Source organism: Thermobia domestica, chromosome 12 (assembly GCF_964235325.1).
Source record: "Thermobia domestica chromosome 12, izTheDome1.hap1.1, whole genome shotgun sequence".
NCBI classification, from domain to species: Eukaryota; Metazoa; Arthropoda; class Insecta; order Zygentoma; family Lepismatidae; genus Thermobia; species Thermobia domestica.
In genome coordinates this window covers 226,770,448-226,795,706 of record NC_137465.1, presented here as the reverse complement: position 1 = coordinate 226,795,706, position 25,259 = coordinate 226,770,448, and the positions used below count along the sequence as shown (strand labels likewise).

The following is a 25,259-nucleotide window of genomic DNA, read 5'->3' as shown; positions in this document are numbered from 1 at the left end:
ACTTGTGATAATGGTACCTCACGCAAAATAATATTGTCTAGGGCACTCTTGTTCCATATTTCAATTATCTTTTATCTATTTGAAGATATCACATAATTACTGTAAAATTAGCGGTATTTTAATTTTGCCGGAATGAAGACTCTTGAGTGGGTTTTGTGATGGACAAACACCGTATGCGGGTGCTTTCTCGGGGTCCTTACTCCTCTCACTTCCTCTCTCTCCTTTATTCCTTTCACTTCCTTTATTCCACAATTACATTCATTAATATAATCACTGCCTACTTTAGCCTCAGTGCACAAACATGGAATGTTAAACATTTTGTGTAGTAAGTAACTCCTCGAGGAACTACCTGACGGAGTGCGTAATTCTAATTAGTAATAGTAGTGGTAAGATGAATTATAAGATTGTACTACCTTGTCTAAATAATACCCTCTCCTTTTTTTTAAAAGTATTTTTATTCATAACTAACAATTGAACTCTCGGAATACGAAAATATCTAATAACATCAGAAATTGTAACCTCGATGAAGTCCGAAGTTAGCTGCAAATGGTAGGATGCAATTAAGAATTTAGGGAAAGGAATCACTATATCTCTCAAACATTTACTTTGTATAATTTGTGGTGGACAAACACCATCTGCGTGGGTTTTTTCAGAGTTCTCAGTTTCTTCTCACTTTCTTCATTCTACTGTTATATTAATTTTCATTATCACCGTCTTGTTTCACACCATAACTATGGGGTGTAAAACTAAAATATTTACTTTTTTTAAATTCATTTTAATTTACTGAAGCAGGTGAAAATTTTGAGGACGTGTGTCCTCTATGAATTCTATCCTGCGGGCCTGTCCCTGATCTGCTGTCTCAGACCTATTCCGTAACTTTCGATGTCAGTGTGTAGGTGAAATTATTTTGCGCCCATTTTGCCTCTTCGTATCAATGATACTGTAATATTTCACAATGAGTGCACTTCGCGACAACAGAGTACAGTCTTTTAAATGCCTTAGAAAATGATGGTTCACCTTCTCTGCTGTGCGTGAAGTCTGGGTCAACTCTGCCACTTGCTCCACCCATGAGATGGCTTTTGTTGCTTGTCGAAGTTTTTTTCTTTCTATATATATAATAAGAAACCTGCCGATATTATTATTATTGTTATTGTGAGTAGTGTTGTTATTATCGGATCACCTACAGGGTATGATCTTGAAACAGTAAAATATTATGCAATACAATAACATATGATACAAGCTGCATCTTTTAACACTGAGTGATGCCAACCTGAAATGTTATAAAATCCCATCTCGATGGGCAGAACTTCCCATTTTGGTCTTGAATTTCCCACGCTATACTTAATTACAAAATGTTACGTTGCTGCTTGTAGATATTAAAAGCGGGATTTTTCTAATTGTAAACATATACGAAGAGAGTTACATTAACGATCACATAACGTTTAATTAACACGTTGGCCGCCATGTGCATAATTCTGATGCACAAATAGTGGGGTCCAAAATACCCCCAAAATTTGGCTTGGCGGACTAATTAATTGAACAAATTTCCAGATACAGCATAATTTTACCATTTTATACACGGAAATGTTAACAAACAGGGAAAAAATAGAAATCAAGTATCAACAGAAATAACAACAGCAATGTCCACAAAGAATGCAAAAGGAATATATTTGGCCAACACACGTTTAATTACTCTGCAAACACCGAGTAGTTCGAAACAAATGTCCATCTCAGTTGTCAGATGATTATAGTAGTTCGGTATGTAATGAGAAAGAGACCTCTGTATAATTGTCAACCTGGGGCGGGCAAGATGGGATAGGTGGGTATTTCGGTTTTGCGGGAATGAACAGTTGTTGAAGTAGGGTTTCCAATCTTAAGTTCCCATTAACTATCTTATGAAGAAATTCCAGGCCAGAGTTATTTCTGCGTACTCCCGGGATCTGGATATTGAGATATGGCAAGAGTTCCTCCTTAGGTAATATTTGAAGTGCAGGAACACGAAAGCGTACTATAGCGATAAAGAAATTGAGAATTGAATCAAGTCTAGAGAGATATGTAGGGCTGCCATGGACCATATGGGAGAGCAGTATTCGATCTTGGGCGCTATTAGAGTTTTATAGAATGTTGCTAATGAGGTCACAGTGCGTAGTTCAGTAAATCGTGAAAGAAGCCGCAACAAATGCATTGATTTCTTAATTGTTGAGGAGATATGGTCAGAGAATGTGAGTTTCGAGTCAAAGATGACACCAAGATCATCATGACTAGAAGAATGTGTGGTAGGGGAACAGTTAATATCAGTGTTGGAAGTGGAAAAAAAAGCAGAGGCGGTATGTTTTCTTATGATTTTAACTCGACATACCGGCTATCTAAATGTTGAGATATAGTGAGGGTATGTTGCCTAAATCATTTCATTTCTATTTACATAATGACTGAAAACCACCGGAGAGCTTCTCTTTAGTTACAGTGGTGGTGGGGGGGTCATGCAGAGAATTTGATCTCTCGCCAACTTTCTGAAAAAAATATATATATCCCCTCATGTTGTATCATGTTGTACCATACACGAAAAATGGTCAAAAATCGAATTTTTATATTAACAATTTCCTGCGGGAAGGCTCCTGGACCACCCACTCGACTGAGGAGTATTCCAAATCCCCGGAAGAATCACTCCCACAGCAAGCATCCCCTAAATCCGCTCATGCTTAAAACACGACATTTATATGAATTAAAACAAGAAGACACACTCATACTTACGAAGAAAACAATTCAATGTGGCACATCAAAGTATAAACTAGGCGAACTTCTTTGAAGACACCTCATTTTAAAAACAAAAGGTAGGAAAGAGATAACAAATATTTTGATGCTGTCAACTTAAAAAATTATTTCTACATAAGAAATAAAATATTTTTACGTGCTAAACCATTCATCAGTTACATAGGCGCAAATCTGTCTTCAACATTGGGGGGGACGGATAAGACGTTCCCATATATATATATATATATATATATATAAAAGCGATGTTCAAAATATTTATGAAGTTGAAAAACAATGCTGTGAAGGATCATGGGAGAAGAATTGTCTTCAGTGACGTATTTAGGAGGCTATCGGGCTCATTCTCCCCTCGAAATAATTTGTTAGTTTTACGCATTCCACGTACAACAATAATCCTTCTTATCATTTCTAAGAATGTCATTGACTTTCCCTTTTCTTATGCTTTTTGTTCAGAAATAATACTGTATTTGTCAAATTTCATTCAATGTAAGAACTGCGTCCTTAATTGTTCTTTCTGTCATCCTTTCTATTTTTCTGTTTCTTTTTCTTGACGTTACTACTTTCATTTCGCCTATCATACTTTATCGACCGTTGTCAGTTGTGATTGAAGTTGGCCGTCATCAGTAACACCAAAACTAAGAGGAGTTGATAAGCGAAACTAGTGTTCCACACCAAAATGCGCGGATATCAACATGACAGGACTTTAGTTATTATAACAAAGGAACAATTATATCGCTTAGTTATTTTTAAAAGAAGGAAATGTTTGAATTAAAGAAAATCAAAACGGGGGAATAATTAGCCCGGGAAATTAGGACGACCAAGGGGATGCTTTCTTTTTCTTGTATGAATAGAATAAAGGGTTAGATTCACTTCTAAATTTTTGTATCATATCATATAGAATTTATCGATAATTCTTGTCATTATAACTTCATTTTATGCATAAATTAAAATATATTTAATTCTCAAACTCAGGTGGGCAATTGCCCACTTCCTTCCTTGTGTTGGGCATAGCCCTCAAAAGAAAATCCTAAATACGCCATTGGTTGTCTTCAACATTGGAAGGTGGGCAGATTTGAGGCTTATTCTAGATAAGGGAGATGAAACTCATATTACGGTAGATGAATCTGATCAACTGTTGTAGAGTATATCATATATTAGGTGATGTAGATGAAGTAGTAGTACATATCAGTATTACAAATCACTGCCGTGAAAACATTCTGAAATCTGAATACATGCATATTTATAATTGGTATGTTTCTAATTAGGCATCCACAAAGATCCACGTTAAAATTGTTTTATAGTAATATAATAATATAAATGACGACTTCCCCGAAACTATGAAGAAAGAATATCAATTATGTATGACGCAGCAATACTCTTTGAGCAAAATGATTATAATCTCAATAACATTACAGGAATCGTTTCAGAAATCTGATGCATGTCATACTCTTTACTTAACAGATTTAACCTTAAGATTATAGAGAAAAATATTTCAGCAATTGAATTCTTTTCTTTGCTTATGAAACATCCTCTCTCAAAAGAAAAATTGGGACACGCGGAAATACGTAGGAACAAACCATGGTTCGAACTAGCAGAGAAGAGAAAACAGGCAAAATTACGTTGGCTACAAAATCCGAATGAAATAACTACACAAAATTTCGTAGACATCAGGCGAGGAACTTCCAAAACTTTTAGAACAAAGAAACGCGATATTTTGAAAGCTAAAATTTAGGAACTTGAAGATAATAGTAAAAATAAAAACATTCGGGACATGTATAAAGGGATCAACGAATTTAAGAAAGACTATCAACCTCGTTCTTATATATGAAAGAAAGCAGATGGAACAGTTCTCACTGATACAGATAGCATTTTAAATAGATGGAAAGGTTTCTTTGACGATTTGCTTAACATGCAGCCAAAAACTAATGGAGAAAGGAAGATACACACCTCAGAACCATATATTCCAGAACCCAATCGAATAGAAGTAAAAATTGCTATAAAGAAATTAAAGAAACCCAAATCTCGGGTGTAAACGAAATTCCGGCTGAGCTAATTTTAGCTGGAGGCAAAAAATTGTGGAACAAGATACACAAACTCATTCACCTTATCTACAACAAGGAAGAATTGCCACAAGAGTGGGAAGAATCAATCATTGTTCCAATCCACAAGAAAGGCGACAAAACTGACTGTAATAATTATCGAGGCATCTCTCTTCTGTTAACATCCTATAAAATCCTTTCAAACATTCTATTAGCAAGATTGACCCCATACGCAGATGACATTTTTGGAGATTATCAGTGTGGATTTACACGAAATCGATCAACTATCGACCAAATATTTACCATTCGCCAAATACTCGAAAACAAGCGGGAATACAGTAGTCCGGTATATCAACTATTTATTCATTTTAGAAAGGCTTATAACTCGGTTAGGAGAGAAACATTGTACAACGTTCTTACAGAATTTGGAATACCGAAAAAGCTAATTAGATCAATTAAGGCATGTTTAAATGAATCCCAAAGTAAAGTCCGGGTAGGAAAATTTTTGGCCACGAGCTTTGACGTTAAGAATGGCCTGAAACAAGAAGATGCGTTGTCGCCATTATTATTCAACTTTGTCCTGGAATACGCTATAAGGAAAATCAAAGATAGCAACCAGGGCTTAGAGCTGAACGGTGTTCACCAGGTTATGCGTACGCTGATTATGTAAATTTAGTAGGGGATGATAGGAGAAAAATAGAAAGAAATGCAGAGGTCTTATTAGACGCGCTTGCATGGACATGGGTTTAGAAGTAAATGCAGAGAAAACTAAATACATGGAAGTGCGTCGGGACCGTAATACGGCAAATTATGTATGTGTTAAAATATTAAATAATACTTTTGATAAAGTGGATACTTTCAAATATCTAGGATCAATATTAACAGACGAAAATCATATTCACGAAGAAATTAAATGTCAACTAAAAACAGGGAATTCGTGTTATTATTCAGTTCAAAACCTCTTCTCGTCGCGAATTCTGTCGAGGAATTTGAAGCTTAAAGTGTATAAAACGATAATCATACTTGTTATTCTGTATGGTTTCGAAACATGGTCGCTTACTGAGTGCAGAGCATAGACTGAAAGTATTTGAGAACAAGATCCCGAGAGAAATATTCGGACCAAGAGGAACGGGAATGGGGAATGATGGGAACTTCATAACGACGAACTACGTAAATTATACGGCTTACCAAACATTGTTAAGATCATCAACTCTAGGAGGCTTAGGTGGGCAGGACATGTAGCCAGGATGGAAGAAAGTAGGAACGCTTTCAAAGTGTTAGCGATAAGACCAATCGGAAAACGACTAACCTAGGCGCAGATAGGAAGACAATATTAAGATGGATCTCGCAGAGATAGGAATACAAAGTAGAAACTGGATCCAGTTGGCTAAGAATAGAAGTCAGTGGAGAGCTTTTGTGAACGCGGCATTGAACCTCCGGGTTCCATAGGCTATAGAGTTTGTTAGCTTACGAAGCATGAGTAGATGTCTAGGCTGATACTACAAATAGATTAAATGCGCATTTACTGAAAAGATGGGTTCTACTGACATTGGATAGTCTAGATACTCTTCGTGTGCTAGAGCCTAGGGGAGAAAAGGAGATAATATTTCATATCAGGTTACGTCACGCACAGTCGCATGCGTTCATTTTCATTAAAAATGGAAAAACCAAGAGAAACAAATTTCATCTCACTTTCCTTTGTGGCAGTCGGACACAAATCATCACACTTATCTGCAAAAAGCAGTTTTCAAATCGGATTATTGGGAGAGCCTCCAGTTTCAATGTTGGGGGGGACATGTCTCCCTATTTCCCCGAAATTTGTGCCCGTACCTACAGCTGAGACAACTTTCCAGCATGAGGAGAGGGGCATATCCGCCTGTGACATTTATTGCAATTTGTGCCCAAATAGCGGAAGTGGAATTAATACATATTGATGAGACTACTAAACTCACTACAGCACGAAGTTCAGTTTGAAATACTACAGAATACGATTCTTTTTTTAAAAAAATGGAAAAGCCAAGAGAAATCAATTTCATCTTACATTCCTTTGGGGCAGTCGGACACAAATCATGACACTTATCCGAAAAAGCACTTTTTAAATCAGATTATTGGGGGGGACAGTCCCCCCCAGGTCCAAGATTGGGGGGGACATGTCCCCCTCGTCCCCCCCGGGATTTGCGCCAATGATCAGTTACTATCTATAAAAATGGATGTATTAAAGTATTTACCATCTACTCTCCCGTGACGGTATGTCTTGGTCGCTACAAAACCAGAGGCGGTATGCCTTCATCACTGAAAGACCATACCACCGCATACCGTCTCACTTCGACCACTGGTTAATATGTATTCAGAGAGAACAGGAAACTTTTTCAGAGTAATAGTAACACTGTCGCATTTCATGTTATTAAGTTTCAATTGCCATATTTCACCAGCCTATAAGGTAATTTATGTCTTCCTGTAGGGCCATCTTGTCATGAAAAAACGATATTTCTCTGTATAAGTGTGAATAGAGGTTGTCCATATACAGAACAAATAGCAGAGGCCCGAGTATGTTTAATGTTTAATGCTATTGCACGCGAAGTGTATCCTATTCTTAAATGCTAATAGTCAAAGATTAACAAGTCAGGCTGTGTGTCACGTTAGTTTCTAATTACACATACGATAGTTTCACGTTTGTTTCTAATAATCTATATATTAAAATTCTAGGTTTATATGTTTGTCTCCAAAGAAAAGTTTATGTTTGTCTCCAATCCTTTCGACAATCAGATCTCCAATACCACAAATGCTAGAAACGTGCTGTTTCACTGGTCGATTCCAAATTTTATGTAGATTGTCCAGTTCTAACTGAATATTTTTTAAAAAATATATATAGTCGTTATTTCTTTATTACATTTTTAAGGGTACACTGGCAGTGTTGACATTTTTTAAAAGTAGTGCATCATATCCTACGAGTCATACATTCCAACACCACATAGTTGTGTATAGGGATTGTATATCTCTCAGTAGTGTTGTAAAAAAAAACGGTTTTTTTCTGTAAAGTTTTTTTCAATAAAAAACATCGTTCTTTTTCATGTTTTTTTTCAAATGTCTGTTTTTTTTTCTGGCAGCTATTATTTATTGATTTATGATGAAGATTATTAAAATAATCAATAGAACTTGAGTCGAAGCCCTCGTAACTTACAAATCGTTTGTTTCCTTGTACCTATAAGAGCAAAATCGTGTGATTATTCCTTTCGGACCCAGATCATTTTTGGCGTTTTCCTACTTTGTCAGTTAGTGACTTATTGCTCAAAAACCATTTACCCTATTGATATGGTTAAGACCTTGTTTTTTAGAAAAGGAATGTGGCTATTTTTTGGTGTATGTTACATTGCAGTGTTGCGAACGGGTGGTAAATTACTGAGGAAAACGTAGGAGTAAAAATTTACAAAAACTCCCTAACCGAATTTCAATTTTTTTTGTATCTAGCACCACTGTTGTCATATGGGTCTAAGTCACCTAAAAAAATTCTTTGGTACGTTGACAAGGTACAGTGAAAACCTGAAGTAGCTGGCTTCCATTCAAAGAGAGAAAAAAAATCTCTATTTCCATACACATGCAATTTTGACACTTTTTACACCTCAGAAGCAAAAATCAACAGATATGCCGGAGCTACAGCTTCTCTAATTATCCTATTGAATCTTTTTATGGTGCGTTCTGTAGGCTAAAGAGAAGTCTTTCAGGTAGTGGTACATTTGTTCCAACGTAGCGAGCAAGAGTGAAATAATAGAGGGGAAAGGGAAATTTGCCGAATTTTTCACTTAAAACCGGGAATTAATTGTTTTGGCTGGAAACACTGCCATAAAACAGACGTAAACTATCTGAAAGTAAACATTGGTACCCTAAGAATATATCCTACAAGTATCATGGCGATATCTAACAAAGTAAGCATGATTTTTTTTTAAAAAAATCTCATTCTAACTCAGAAATGCACAATTTTCTCACCATTTACAGAACATGGTTTATTATAAGCCTCAACTGTACTTCCCCTAATTATTCTACCGAAACTTTTTTTGGTGTGCTGTGTAGGCTAAGGACGATGCTTTCAGACAGTGGTACGTTTGTTCGAATGTAGCCAAAAAGAGGGAAATAATAGAGACAAAAAGGGAATCTTTCCAAAATTTCCCCCTAAAATCGGAAATTAAAATTTTCTGTACCTGGCAACAATGTTAGCAGACACACACAAACTATCTTAAAAGAAGCTTTGGTATACCTATAATCAGGGTTGGCAAAAACCATGGTTTTTATTAAAAAAACCAAAAAAACCGGTTTTTTTGGTTTAAACCAGGTTTTTTTGGTTTAAACCAGGTTTTTATGGTTTAAATGATTTGCTCTATATATCCATATCATATATGGACAGAAATAAGTTTGTTTCGCCTTGATGTTATTATGCAACAACCGGGTTATGCTGGAAGTGGTCACATAAGCTTAAAGCGGAATAAAAACCGCTTCTCGAGTTACATCCGAGAGAAATTGTCCTCCATTTGAACTCGGAACCAGGACTAATTGGCCACAAATGCGATACGTCTGCCGACTCACTGACGAAGGAATCCTGATAAAAAAAAAAATACGTTGTACTTATCTTTACATGCTTCTTAATATAACTGTCAAGAGTCATTTCAGAAGGACAAAAAGATGAACAGTTGCACAAGTGAAACCATTACACAGAATTAATTACATATGAACAATTTCAAAGTACGACGGAGTACAGAAGAACTAATCTCGTTCAAGTTAGTTAACAACGAATTTTATTGGTCCAAATTAAAGAAATACACCGACTTAATCTGCATATCAATAAGAAAAGGGAATAAAGATACGAATTATTTGAGTCCACTTTGGCTCAGACTCATTTACACATAAATAGATACCAAAGATACTTATTTCACTAAATGCCTCTCGTGGGGTCTGTATGACACCCCCCCCCCACACACACAAAGTACGGCATTTTCGATGTATTTTATCAATAGTAAACATTGAAACGAAACAATATTTAGAATTTTTCTCCGATTGCAATTACATAACAATAATAACAACTACAAAAAAATCACAAAATAAACATTTATAAACTTGTAAAAAAAAGTTGCTTTTGTAGTATAATCTTTTTGAGTAATGAATGGGGAGTTTAGGTCTGAATATAATACGAATAATATACGGGAGTGAAACGTGATAACCCACAAATGTGTGTTCATCAAGGTTTTACAAACACTTACACTTTTACGAACATTCTTTTGTTTTTTGTTTTAAACCAGTTGGTTTTTTTGAAAAAACCAGCTGGTTTAAACCACCTTGGTTTAAACCAGCCAACCCTGCCTATAATATACCCTACAAGTATTGTGACGATATCTAATAAAGTAAGCAGGTCATTAAAAATATTTCAGTCTACCTAAAAAAATCACAGTTATCTTTCCACTTAGAGAACAAGGTCTACTGTAAACTTCAACTGTACTTCCCCTAACTATCCTATTAAAACTTTCTATAGTGCATTGTGAAGGGCAAAGACAAGACTTTCAGATACTTGTACTTTTCTTCCTATGTAGCCAACAAGAGAGATATAATAGACAAAACACGTAATTTTCACCTAACATCTTGAATTAAAATTTTCCGTTGCTGGCAACACTGCTACCAGATAGACGAAAACTATCTTAAAATAAACACTGGTACATTACTAATATACCATACAAGTATCATGGCGATATTTAAGAAACAATGCTTCTAATTACCAAAAATATATTTCGATAAACAGAAAAGTAGGGGAAAATCAAGAGTTAGAACCTAAATCCGAATTTTTCGTGCGTCCCCTAATTACCCTACTGTAACAATATGTACCCGAGTTTGTTCAGTAAGGACAAATGTTCGACTGGCGTAAGTTGACTTGCATTCGGACGTATAGGTACGGTTTATAACAAAAATTTCGAATTTTTTTACCCAAATTTAAGGAGATTTTAATTTCCGTAGTTGGCAACACTGCGCGCAAGCCCGTCCAATTGATGTGAACAATTAGGTCTCCATCCGACGTATCTTCCTGACAAGTCTTAAGGAGGTCTCTCTACAACGAATGAAGTTACAGGGGAAAAGTAATAAAGAAAATTCGAAAATTCTCGAATTTTTGACTGGGGTGAAATTTGAGAAGGAAATTCGACACACAGAAGAAAAAGAAACTAAAATGATAAACTATGGACCAACCATATTTGGCAAAAAAAAAAAACAAAATATATATATATATATATATATATATATATATATATATATATATATATATATATATATATATATATCGATATATTAATTAGTGACCATACAGGAGAGGGTTAAAAAAAGTGACACCCGTATGTGCAACTTTGGCCACCTGGGTCCGAAAGGGTTACGAGTGTACATTTATAGTCTTGACTAATAATAATATCGTTGTTGTAAACAATCACAATCTCTCCTTTTTACATCTTAGTTCCAATACTGATGCTGAGAAATGCAGAGTGTTTCAAAATGAATATCGGGGAATGAAGTCTTCGTAGTACTTTTTACATTTTACGCACAGTTATAAACAATACATCAAGTAGAAGAACACCTCAAACAGTTTTTGCTTCAAGTGTTCGATGTGAGCTTCATTCGTCACATGGCACACATTGAGTCAATAGGTGAGAAAGGCTCATAAACTTTCCGCCATATGGCACAAAACATTCAATTCACACAGACGGTTGCACTGTAACTACAGATTCAGTCTTTGCAAAATTATAACACACAAAGCTTTCTGGTCTCTAGTCTCCATCTTTGCTACTTGCTCTTTCTAACGTAGCACTCATGTCCAAAATTATTGTCGCATGTCTATAAATATGTTGTTGTAGGAATATAATTTGATAACGAATCCGCCTGGTATTTCTTATAATGTTAGTATGTGTATAATGGGCAAAGACATGTATGTGGCAAATTTAATGTCAAAACAGCAGTAAATAAGAACAATAAAACGAAAATAAAACTTTCTTGTCCATTTAGCAACATTTTCGTATTTATAATTCTTTTCCTTTGAAATTTACTACAAATATACATTTTCCGATTATACACACAGCATCAGTATTAAAAGTACCCTGCAAAATCATTATCAAATTATATTCTTACAAGAAGACAGTTATAGATATACGACAGTCATTTTGGACATGAGTGTACATATCATCGGGCCGGCCCTAGGCCATTTTGTCGCCCGTGCAATGACGTAATTTGCCGCCTCCCTCTTTCTCCAGAAAGAACAAATCTTAAAAGTCACGATTTTAAGTATGCTACTCCAGCAAGAACAACGAAAGGGAGGGAAACTACACTCGCACTCAGAAAGGCTTAAATACTTACTACAAATACAATATTGTTGTGTCTGTTTTTTCTTTAAATATTAATCTATTATGTTAGTGAAAGATAAAGCAAATACATCTGAAAGATGGTAATCCTTTTTATAGAATTCAATATCGAGTTTCAATCTCAACCTATCAGTTTGCAATTATAGTGCAACTAGCTCTTTTACCTTTATTTCTTGATTTTCCTTCTACATCTGTTATTTTTTTTTAAAGTGTTTCCACCTTCAGTGATAACGATTTTATTTGCGACAAAGACAAGAGAAGCTTTCATATCAGAACTCTGATAACTAACCAAAGGAGTCAGGCATTCGAGAATTGAGTTCCTGTATTTGACAACAATCAAGCAATTTATTCTGGGATTTATTTTACCATTTGCTTTAGCACTGATCATGTGACTTAAACTAATGAGACCTAAACATAATTTATGAATGTAGTATTCAAATAGAAGATCAGCTTAGTAAATTTGGCTACCATGATCATGAAGTCTGTCTCCTACAAGAAATATTTATTTTAAATAAGATACTTATGACAGATAATGCAGCCCCGTGCAAATGCACGTGTTGCACATATGGTAGAGCCAGCAATGCATATCATATATCTAGTCGACAAATTATTTATATATGATATTCAGAAAAATACTAGTAGGCAAATTAGTGTTAGTTATTACCTTTAGACAAGTTATTTGCATTTTATACTGTTCGTGATATTATTTTCGTACTTATTAAAGGCCTACTTTCACGAAACACACAAATGTTCATTTATACTTTTATTTCTTCGTTGATATTAATGAAACAGTACAGAAACCCGGATTATTAGTAGGTACGCTACTCATATAAATTGTAAAATATTTGTACCGTATCAATATCTAGTGTTTAATTTATGTTGCATTTTATGGTAATTACACCTACATAAAAATACTTCAGACTTAAATGACGTAAGATACATTACAAATGACTATTAAAAAAAAACGAAATTTAGAAAAAAAAACGAGAGGCAATGTTTTTTTTCTAAAAAAAACGTACATTTCTGAAAAAATACGAACGGTTTTTTTTTCTATTTACAACACTATCTCTCAGGCGTTTGTTTCATGGGCAAATGATAATGAAAACCGAAGGATAACCATTTCTCCAGGCTAAGATGAATCTTTATTGTTCGGAGTGTTTTGCCCAATGAACACAATATATCACTGACATTATAATTAATTATATGTGTGATGTATTTGCTTATTACATACTGCATGCAGGAAGAAAGGAAACACTGGTCACTGAATTAGAAACTCCAACCGGAAGTAAGTTCAAATCTTGCAAACAGTGCGAGATATCGAAAAAATAATGGAAAAAAAATCTCCCCTTTATGTTATCCTTTGCCGATTTTTATCAAGATGTCTTTCACTTGTGTCTGTAAAGGGACATGTACAGATGTGAAAAATGAGCGCTGTGTACTGTAGAGAGCGCACTCGCACTGTTTGGTCTTCTCGCCTCTTCACAGGCTGGCGCGTCCCCAAGTTGGGAGCCGCTGGTTTAAATCAACACATTATTGTGTATAACGAACTTCTAGATTAATTGCATATATACAATATGTAGATTTTGGTGGGGGGGTAGCTGATAGGCAATTTAAAAAGTCGTTAACAATTAGATCTTTTAATTAAGCACGGTTTTAATTAAGACCTGTAGTCTACGGCGGACCAAAGGCTTAAGGGATAACAACTAATAATTATAATTTAGAAAATAATACGATATTGTTCTTTAACAAAGAATAAATGATATTCTTAAGATATGAGTTTTTAATTTGTTAGAAAGCGCTGTGAGGACTTTGACCTTGAAATACACGATATTCATTTTGCTTTCACGAATGCCATTTTCCTTTGAATTGAAATTAGCAAACACTAGCCTATACAGTTGTGGAAACACAAAGGAAATATTAAGCATATACTTTATTTTCAGTAACAGAAAGGAAACAAATCATATTAATTTTGTACGTGTTCTTCAAAGGAATTCCTCTTCAAGTTTTGATTTAGTTTTTCTTTCTTTCTTTTTGTGAAAGTTTCTTATGTTTCCTGCGTCGTCGTCTTTTGTTTTTGCACGATTAATGTTTTAACACGTACTTTGTACTTACAGAACACAATGCAAGACCGATATGTGTGCACGCTGCCTGTGGAAGCTCGCAGATATGCGCGGGAAAGTTTACACGAGGAAGAATACAGACGGGAAGATTGTATAGAAAATATTCGACAATGGCTTCTAGGAGAATCGTCTTTAAAAGCCAGAACAGGTTGGTAATTTCCCTTTCAGTCCTTAATTAAGAATAGTATTTTGTGTAAATTCATTATCAATATATTTATAATTATTTCTGCAATTTCCTTGTTATTTTTTTTACCACACAAAAAACATTGATAAGTGTCCAATTTACGTCTAATGAATGACAAGTGATTCATTTCTTATTATGAAACAACACTGGCACAAAAGTAAGAACAAAATGTACGTAGGCTGCATAGAAGTGGTGTTATTCGTAATTTCCTATGACCAGTTCCAATTTTATGATTTATATTTTTAAAGTAGGTTTTTAGCAATAGAAATCTTGATACATCGACTAGGTGTTTCATCGATGCCCTGCAGTGTCATTTCAGATTTACTTGTTGGGAGGGTGAGCAAAACTCTTGTACAAGCCAGTAGATTTTACGGTTTTTCATTGATATATTATTATCTTATGGATTAAACTTAGGAAGAGCATTTGTCTTTCCTGGAGTTCTAAATGGCGCTCCTGTCCAAGGAGCGTCATTTCAGATTTTGCTTCGGGGGGCAAGATCCCTTGATTTAAGTAAAATTTCTCGTTTTTCACTGATTTACTACTATTCTTTTGATAAAACCTTTATAAATCTCAAACTCAGAGGGGGGGCAATTGCCCCTCCCTGCCCCCCTAAATGACGCCCCTGTGTCGATGCCCATTACACAACGTGTCGTGCCGCACCTATATATTAAAATGCTAGGTTTATATATTTGTGGTCAAGAAAAGTTTATATGTTTGTGGCCAATCCTTTCGTCAATGAGATCTCGAAAACCACAAGTGCTAGAAACGTGTAGTTTTCACTGGTTGATTTCAAATTTTGTGTAGATTTGCCAATTATCATTCAAATTTTCAAACAAAACTTCTCTTTATTTTTTTGTTCCACATTTTAGGCGTCGTTTTGACCCTATTAGTTTAATATTTCCACTAGGACGTTAAGTTTGATACCCTTGTGAAAGGCAACCAGTAGAGGAGCTGCGTATAGCGGGTTGATGGACATTTCAGGCGCTTGGCTTTAATCTGAATGACAAAACCTATTGCAAGCTGGCAACTTCGAAGGCCTTGTGGATCCACAATGAGACGTCCTCGGATATGGAATTATAAGAAAAAAATATTTGCATTGGTATCATCTATCACTTTTCCAAGTTCGCAACAAACTCACCCCAACATTATATATATTAAAATGCTACATTTATATGTTTTTCTGTAGCAATCCACTCCTTTTGAGTCTTCCTGTCCTTTACTTGTGTTCGTAAAAGGACCTGCACAGATATAGTGAGAAGTGGGAAGGAGATTCACGCTCATGTTAGAACTGTGCGCTATGTAAATAGCTCAGGTTCAGTTAGTATATTCGTAAATTCGAAATAAAGATCTTTTACACCTACAAAAGCTAGTAATATAATATGATTAGTAGAAGGTATATTCCAATGGTAAATGTGATTGTGGTAGGGTTTACATTGTTTTGAAGTGTATTTAAAATTTATTATATAACAGAGTGATTAAAAGTCGAATCATTGTTCATTATTTGAACAATTGTAAGTTTATTCGAATAAATTATTCGTGCAATTTTGTTCAAATAACAGAAGATTAGGATTTTAACATTTGTCTCCACAAGAGAATCAAATATCAGTTTTTTAGAAGGTTATATTTGCAACTTTGCAATTCACTTTTTTTTTTTTTAAAAAAAAAAACGTATTTTGCACTTGAAATTTGTTTGAAAAAAACTAAAACCGGAAATTTTAACACTGAACCATTTTTCAAGTTTTCTTCATGTGGGCCGTAAATATTTAAACGCGAACGTGTCAAGCCTTGAATATCACATTCTTATTTTCGGCGTGTATGATACTGAAGACTCGAGAATATTATTACAATACCTTGTAATTTTTCTGTGAATCTACTTGAATTATTTTATTATTAATGAACAAAAGTGTAGCTCAACACTATCTTAACAAAAATTTTAGGAATGATCCAAAAAATGGACCAAAAGATTGCGATCTTGACTAAGAATTTTAGAAATGATCCAAAAATGTATCCAAAGATTGCGATCTTGGCCAATAATTAGTTATTTCATCAGGGACCCCAAAGTTTTTGAACGGCCCCTAAATTGAGTTTTCGTATTTTTTACGGAATAAGCACATCGTACTGAGTTAAGTGATAGTTTGGATTCGACTACACTATATGTAGTTCTTCAAATATAAGGCCTGCAAGAAAATTTTTGATTGAAATGTATTGGATCTTTTGATTCATTTTTGGATCAAGGACAACAAAATTTTTGAACGGCCCCTAAATCAAGTTTTCGTATTTTTTTTTTTTTAATGAAATAAGCACATCACACTGAGTTAAGTGATAGTTTTGGGTTTGACTACATTCCATGTAGTTCTTCAGATATAAGGCCTACAATATTTCTTTGACTGAAATATATTGGATCTTTTGATCCAAAAATAATCGTGACTTTTCATTACTATAATGATTCAATCACACGCTGGATCACAGCAATGATGGACAGGATCTTACCGGAGCAACAAAACGGCACTGTTTTTTTTTTTTTTTTTTAATGGTTCGGTCCGAGTTGTTTAAATACAAATGATTGGATACCATTCTCGTAATTTGAGCCAATAGTTATTGACGTAAGATGATTGAAATATAAATTTTAGTTTTCAATTATATACAAACATTTAGGAAGACAAAATAGGCCTGCTATATGTTTAGAAACTCAACTGGTTCGAGAACAAATGCTGTCCAATATTTTCCTTGCCATATACAGAGTGTTTCAAAACAACACCGACAACATTTGGGAGGTGATTCCTGACATCAAGGTAAGTCATAAAGTATAGAAAAACCTCCTTTCGGAGTTATAGGCTGCCGAAAACATGAAAAACTGAACTTTAAAGCCTCATAGCTTCAAAACTATGGGACCTACCGTAGTCGGGTTAAGACTTCACTTAAGAACTATTATGTACTCTATCCAAATATCCAGGTTTCAGAATCCTGCGGTACTTCCGTAACAATGTTTATAGAGGCAGTTTGGCTACGTGCATATAATTTGAAGTACTCACCAACTAAAAATTGTTGCGAAAGTACCGCATGATCCTGAAACTTCAATATTTTGGTAGAGCACATAATAGTTCCTAAGTGGAGTTGTAACCCGACTACACGAGGTTCTATAGTATTGGAGCTATGGATCTTTAGTGTTCACTTTTTCATGTTTTCTGCAGCCTATAACTCTGAAAGGAAGCATTTGTGCACCCAGGTTGGCATATACTTTTTGTCTGGTTTTGGTGTCAGAAATCACCTCTGAAACATTGTCAGTGTTGTTTTGAAACAAGCTGTATAGGGCTGAATTAACTATTATGCAAAATAATCACGTATTTAGGACATCAAGGGAAGGGCATCATAGAAATTTTCCATTGCCGAATTTAACAGGATCCATGAGCCATATGGTATTATATTGCAAATGGTGCAATTAAACCAAGATCCGCAAAAGAAGAAACAGAATTAAATGAAACAATTACATATAAAAGAAGCCATTCTGAGTTAGTGAGTGATCAACAGCCAGGCCAAACCGCTTGAGCTGAAATTTCAAGTTTGGACAGTGCAACGACTGAGGAAAGATTTTTGGACATTCTGCATATCCTCTATACGGGAAAAAGAGAGTGGGGAGTAAAAGATAAAAAAAAAAGGAATAGTACAATTGTTCTAATAACATGGTCATATCTTGAAATCCCTTAAGGTTAGAGACGTGAAAGTTGGTATTTAGCCTTTTAATTTTTAAATAATTTAAGACGTTTTTCAGCGTTTGCTGGCATTTCCCTTAGAAGGAAAGAAAAAAGAGTGGAGATTCCAATTATTATAACAAAATTACCATACTGAAAAAAAAAAATTGAAATTAAATTGCCAAACATCAATGTAAAATCATTTACCCTTCATTTTGTAAGTTGATATACATTTCCTTAGATTAAATTACAAAATTTGTCGTTTTTTTTTACAAATTTACAGTAAATTTATAAGAAAGTATGATACTTTTATTCATAAAAATGTAATTTTACACCATTTTATATTAGTAATTTTACTTTATAGGTGTAAATCGATATACGTAGAGGTTTGGCAAACAGATTGCCACCGTTTTTTGTAAATTTACCTATGAAATTTTTTACAGTGCATATCTAGATATCCCTTAAGATTAGAGACAGTAAGGGATATGAATTTGGTATACAAACTCTTTATTCAAAAACAAATGGGCATATGCAATAGTATTTCCGGAAATTCTACTCTTAACGGAGAAGGGGTCAATTTGTATTTTTTAAAAAATATATAAAAGTAACTTCCAGGTTGTCAGTCTCATCATCAGAGGAAAACGGGTGAACTATTGAAAATTAATGTTTCAACACAGATTATACTTGGGCCAACATGCTTCTTTTTTGTCCTTACACTTTGATTGAAATTCGTTTAAATTTTTCGCAATGAATAATACCATAAACTCAATCTCCCCGTGCGATGAACGGAAACAAAGTCTGAAATATGAGGTGCGAGGCCGTAGGACCATCAAATACAGGGGTCTGGGGGTCCCTAGCTAGCCGAAAAATAGTAACAAGTAACAAGAGCACTCAGAAACTACAGACATTTGCCAAGGATCACGAAATTAAAGGGGACCTTCCCACAAAATCAGTGGTAGCTAAACTTTTGAAGCTTCTGAGCTACTGTGAGCTACCTACTCTGAGCTACCAACCAAAAGAACTACCAACTTTTTTAAAAAGAGAATCTTGATTTGTTTATTGCTTATAAACTTACATTTCTAGTTAATGTGAAATCAAACTATCCAAGTTAGCAAATATCTAATATACACACGAAAAACATATCCCGCCTTATGTAGTCATTTTGACGTATGATTAGTGTCATACTAACGGTCTGACTACTGCAGGAAACATATGTTAGTCGAATTCTCTAGTATGACACTAATCACGCGTCGGAACGACTCTGCACAAGGCCCATCGTGTACAACCGCAGTGACTACCGGTTGCTATTTAGTACCAAAATGTTCACCATCCTCTTAGGTATTGATCGGGTCTAGGTCAAAACCCCCACAGCCAAAACCCCCACACTCAAGAAATGTCAAAACCCCCACACAAACGGTCATAACCCCCACACAAATGGACAAATCTCCCAAACGCACGAACGGTCAAAACCCCCACAGCCAAAACCCCCACACTCAAGAAATGTCAAAACACCCACACAAACGGTCATAACCCCCACACAAAATAACAAATCTCCCAAACGCACGAACGGTCAAAACCCCCACAGCCAAAACCCCCACACTCAAGAAATGTCAAAACGCCCACACGATCGGTCATAACCCCCACACAAATGGACAAATCTCCCAAACGCACGAACGGTCAAAACCCCCACAGCCAAAACCCCCACACTCAAAAAATGTCAAAACGCCCACACAATCGGTCATAACCCCCACACAAATGGACAAAACAGCCACACATAGCAACGGTCATAATCCCCACATAAATGGACAAAACTCTCACAAAATCGGACAAATCCCCCACACTCTGAAATGATCGTCATTTCACGTATTTGTTGCAGCTCTTTATGACGCCCAAGAAGAATAGTTGCAACATCAGTTTAAGTGGAATAAAAAATGTTATTAAAAAGTACAAGGGCAATACATGCAACCAGGATCATTTCAGAGTGTGGGGGTTTTGTCTATTTGTGTGGGGTTTTTGTCCATTTATGTGGGGATTGTGACCGTTGCTATGTGTGGCTGTTTTGTCCATTTGTGTGGGAGTTATGACCGTTGGAGGTTATGACCGACTACCAGTGTGGGGGTTTTGGCTGTGGGGGTTATGACCGTTCGTGTATTTGGGAGTTTTGTCCATTTGTGTGGGGGTTATGACCGATCGTGTGGGCGTTTTGACATTTCTTGAGTGTGGGAGTTTTGGCTGTGGGGGTTTTGACCGTTCGTGCGTTTGGGAGATTTGTCCATTTGTGTGGGGGTTATGACCGTTTGTGTGGGCGTTTTGACATTTCTTGAGTGTGGGGGTTTTGGCTGTGGGGGTTTTGACCGGTTCCCTATTGATCAACTCCAATATGATTTCTGTATGACTTACGGCTTCCGAGATATGGCTCGTTAAATCTCCCGAAATCGGCCATTTTTTGGCCAATATCTCGGGAATGGTAACAGTGACGCATAAAATTCCGTCATTTCTTTAGATAGGTTTTAATGCTGTATCGAATGAAGGGCTCAAAATTGAAAAATTCGCAAATAACGGACAAATACAAACACACACACGCACACACGCGCGCGGCCATAGAGAATTCAATAACAAACTTTTCAAGTTCGTTGAATATTCTTCAGTGTGTACTGTACAACCAAATGGATAGTTCGCGTGCCTTTGATGAGCGTGATCCTGGGTTCGATTTCAGTGGGACAAGGATTTTATGATGTTAACCACAAGTTGTAAGGTTATTGGGAAGATGCTTCAGTTATCAGGTAGAGAATTCCGATCCAAAAGCTAAAAGTAAGGGCAATTTAAACCGATCAGCAGGCAATACTTATGTATAAGTTAGACATTTATGTGATTGGCCGACCATAGACATTTATGGATTGTAAGATTAGGTAGTTTACTTCAGACTTTATCTAAAGCGTTTAAGAACGTGAAGGATTATTATAAATAAATTTTTAATGAATGTGTCACACATTATGTTTTTACATCTTTTGCAGACGATTTATCCATTCTTCGGTTTTTGAGAGGTTGTAAGTTTGACCAGGAGAAAACAAAATGCAAGATCAGGAATTATTACGAAATGCGTCGTCAAGTGCCAGAGTGGTTTACCAAAAGAGATCCCACATTACCTGAACTTCAAGAGCTTCTTGACCTTGGGTAAGTCAAGATGGCAACTCTTCAATATTAACGATAAGCGAATTTTCATATACGGATATTGACCAGTGTTGCAAGAAACAGTCATATATGTAAATGTATAAAAGAAGATTGTCGGATTTTTTTTTTTTTTTTATTGTAGCCAAATTTGTAATTCGCTATTCACAGATGCTCTGTCAAAGAGGTCAGGCCAATAGCAGTGTCAAAGACGCCGACATGTTTGAAAAGAAGGAAAAAAAGAGAAAGTCAATCAATGCTTAAAAATTAGTGGAGATTCTCGGACAAAATATGTGCTGCTGTATATTAATGTTAGATCATTGAATGAGGTGTTCGTGAAAACTAAACTAAATACAAGGCTTTTCATTTAACTCCAAGGTTGATGCTGTAGTGTAAACAATCATAGGGATGACTTATCACTCGCGTTTATACCCTTTAAATTATTTTCCTATTCCATCTATACACAGATTCACATGTGTTATCGCCAATGCTGGAAGCAAGGATTAAAAGTGCGGGGAAACGCCGTCCCTTCACCTCGAAAAAATATGTACGGCGTCCTCCCAGTTCCTAAAAAAAAAAAAAAAAAAAAATACAATGGGCAAAGATAGGCAGGGGAAACGGCATTATGCCGCTACCTACCGTCCCTCTACCTTTTCAGATCCACTTTCATCCCTGGCTGGAAGTAGTCATGGACTGTCTGTTGTGGAGTGCTCCGTAGTTCACTCACATGCCATTCCGGATTTCCTGGATGGGTTGTCAAATTATTTCTCTTTTAAGAGGCTTAATCACTGTGAAATTAAAATATCGCTAATTTTACAGTAATTATGTGATGTCTTTAAATAGATAAAAGATAATCGAAATGTGGAACAAGAGCGCGCTAGGTAATATTATTTTGCATGAGGTACCGGTATCACGAGCCTCTTAGTGGCTTTCCGTTTGCAGCCATTTAGAGACGCGAAATTAAATGCCGATTTTCTAAATGGCTGGAAATCGAAAGCAGATAAGTGAGTCATGATAACGGTATCTTATGTAAAATAATATTGTCTAGCGAGCTCTTGTTCCATTTTTTAATTATCTTTTATCTATTTGAAGATATCACGTAACTACTGGAAAATTAACGGTATTTTAATTTCACTGTGATGGGGCCTCTTAAGGTGGATTTCTATGTAGGGAACAGGAAAAAAACAGGTGGGTATAGGGGGGAGGGAATGGTGTATGGCAGAATTTTTGTTGTTTTTGGCCAAGAAGTCGGACACCTTTCCTGAAGTGTAACACTGAACATTGTCATGGTGAAAACGCCATTGTTCATGCTCACTTGTCACAACACATTCCTAATGCAAGACCCAAACACACACACACACAAACTCACAATTCATCCTCTGTGATACTAGGTAGGAATGTCGAATTGTTGGCAGCTGTTTCCTCCAGTTCCCTACTGACTATATAAGAGCGTCCTTCTGGTCCTGTGTGAGAATACTTAGCACGAATTTCGCCGAACCACACACTTCCCTACATCTTCGTGTCAGGTTTGAAGACATGAGCCTATGGAAACGTTTAACCATCCCATAATTTCATGGACAGTTAGTCGACGATCGGACATTAACTTTTTTCTTATTTTGATATCAGAAATCACCTCTTGCAGTTTGTCGGTATAGTTCATTAACACCCTGTATATCACGCATGTCCTGAAAGCATATGAGATTGAGAGTTTGTGCCCTTGCTTGATGAAGTTCTACCACTGACCGTGATATCGCAATGCTAAAAATGAAATGCAAATTATGTTTGCATGTTTCTAACTCTGTTGTTTGAGCATGTCTGCATTTTTATATGTATGTATGAATATGAACGTTGAAATTATTTTTTATTCATTGATCTTGCCAGAGTTAGTTTTATATAAGCGGCTATAACGATGTACTTTGAAGACAAAAACTTAATTACTGGTTAGTATGTTCATGATTACTTGTATTTGATAATTCATATCCACGAAAACCAAGCGACTCATTCAACTTATTGTATGGATTTAGGTTGAAAGTTTTGGCAAAATCTCAACACAACTACCGTCTGATTTTTTATTCAGTGATTCTGATGTTGATTTTTTCTTTAAGATGTTCTTAAAATAGCGATACAGACAAAGACTCGTTTATTTTTATTTCAAAATGTCAACTATAGTGTTTGTACAATAGTGTGATCCCTGTATTTACAATCCTTGTATTTACAGGTACACTGTGCAACATTTATGTTCGAAAGCTCTACACAGATCACAATTCTGCAAATTAAAGAAATTTGAGTTGTTTCTAAATGCAGTAGGTCGAAACATCAAACATAAATTAGGCTCTTGGATACAAGCTACACTTTGATCCTTGTGTCTACAATCACGGGCGCCCGAAGGTGGGGGCAGGGGCCCGGGCTCTCCCCTGGCTCACGAAAACAACTTAAATTTCTTAAGATTTTCTTAATACAAATAAAAAGTATCAAACGTAATATAGCAACGAGGGAGATGCCCCCCTTAGAAAATTTTCTGCGTGCGCCCACGTCTACAATCACTATATAGTTTAGCATTTGTGTTAGTATTTTCCACATACGTATGTCACAGGTCTTCTGTGAATTCAAGTAAATGTGAATCGTTTCCTAAATGTAGTGTATGATGTTTGGATGGAAACAAAAATAAATTTAGTCCTTGAATTCAAACTACAGTTTGGTCTTTGTGTCTACAATCATTACTCAGTTATTCGAGGACCAGACTAAAGCCGATTAAACCGATTGCTTCCAATTGGGTACCGCACCTAAAAAAAGGCCCCCGCACTCTGCACTTGTCAAATAGACACCAGAACACATAACGATATACCATCTTTTAGGCAAGCTCAGTAATTGTGACATCTGGAGAAAGGAAAATGAAATCTGTAAGTTTTACGTCCCACGGTTATGCCGGTTAGGTTAAGAAGACGGTGATAATGAGAGATGAGTGAAATGGTGGAATGAAGAAAGTGGGAGGAAACGGGAGTACCCCGAGAAAACCCACGAGCACGGTGTTTGTCCACCACAAAGTTCACTTGGCGGGGGCTGGGATCGAACCCGGGACCTCAAGCACCAGAGGTGAACGCTCTACCACTGAGCCACCGCGCCCCCCATCTGGAAAAAGGAGTATTTCCAAGTTGAAGCTGATCAAAAGTTAGCTGAGATAATCAATTCAAGAAGAACGTTTAAACACTTTGGCAATGTTGTCTGTTGAATTTGAAATTAGCAGGAGTTTGAACTTGAACAAAGTTCTAAAAGAATTTGCAGAGAATAAAGGAAGGAACACAATTTCGTTATAATAAAAAGAAATAATAAAATTACACATTTATGGTTTAGGAGTGTTAAGTGGATTTTTTAAGTTAAGAAAATATAATTTATTTCTAACAGCACACTTAATTCTTTTTTGGGAAGGGGCCGCGGTGGCACAGTGGTCACTTGTGGTCGTGGTATTCGTGGTTAGATCCCAGCTTGCATCAAAGTGGACAAACACCGTGTGCATGGGTTTTCTCACAGTTCTCCCATTTTCTTCATTCCACCATTTCATTCATTCTCATCATCACCATATTCTTTAGCTTACAAGGTATAGTGTGACGTAATGAACAAATAAATAAATAAAATAATTTCAGTCACTAAAATAAGTGGATTGAGACTATGTATTTTCTAGAGGGGATATGCAAATATTGTTAGTTACTTACAGACTTACATGTTTGCAGTTTTATATTAAAATGTTGATTACACGTGCTTGATCTATGAACTCCCATACAATTTTCAAGCGCACATTTTGATTGCTTTTCATTCTATAAAATCCATAATATGGTTAATGATGCGAATATCGCCACTAATTCGGAATATTGAAATAATTCACTGATTTTCAAGGAAAAGAAGGAAATAATACA

At 35.8% G+C, this 25,259-nt stretch overlaps 1 protein-coding gene across 1 annotated transcript in view; it reads left to right on the top strand.

Moving 5' to 3' along the window:
* LOC145665877 (retinol-binding protein pinta-like) overlaps positions 1-25,259 on the top strand; it is a 62,622-nt gene that overhangs the window by 29,897 nt on the left and 7,466 nt on the right. Inside the window, exons 2-3 of the mRNA XM_081732989.1 lie at positions 14,302-14,455; positions 21,195-21,354. Of these exons, the coding sequence (XP_081589115.1) occupies positions 14,302-14,455; positions 21,195-21,354 (314 nt within the window). The remainder of the gene's footprint in view (positions 1-14,301; positions 14,456-21,194; positions 21,355-25,259) is intronic.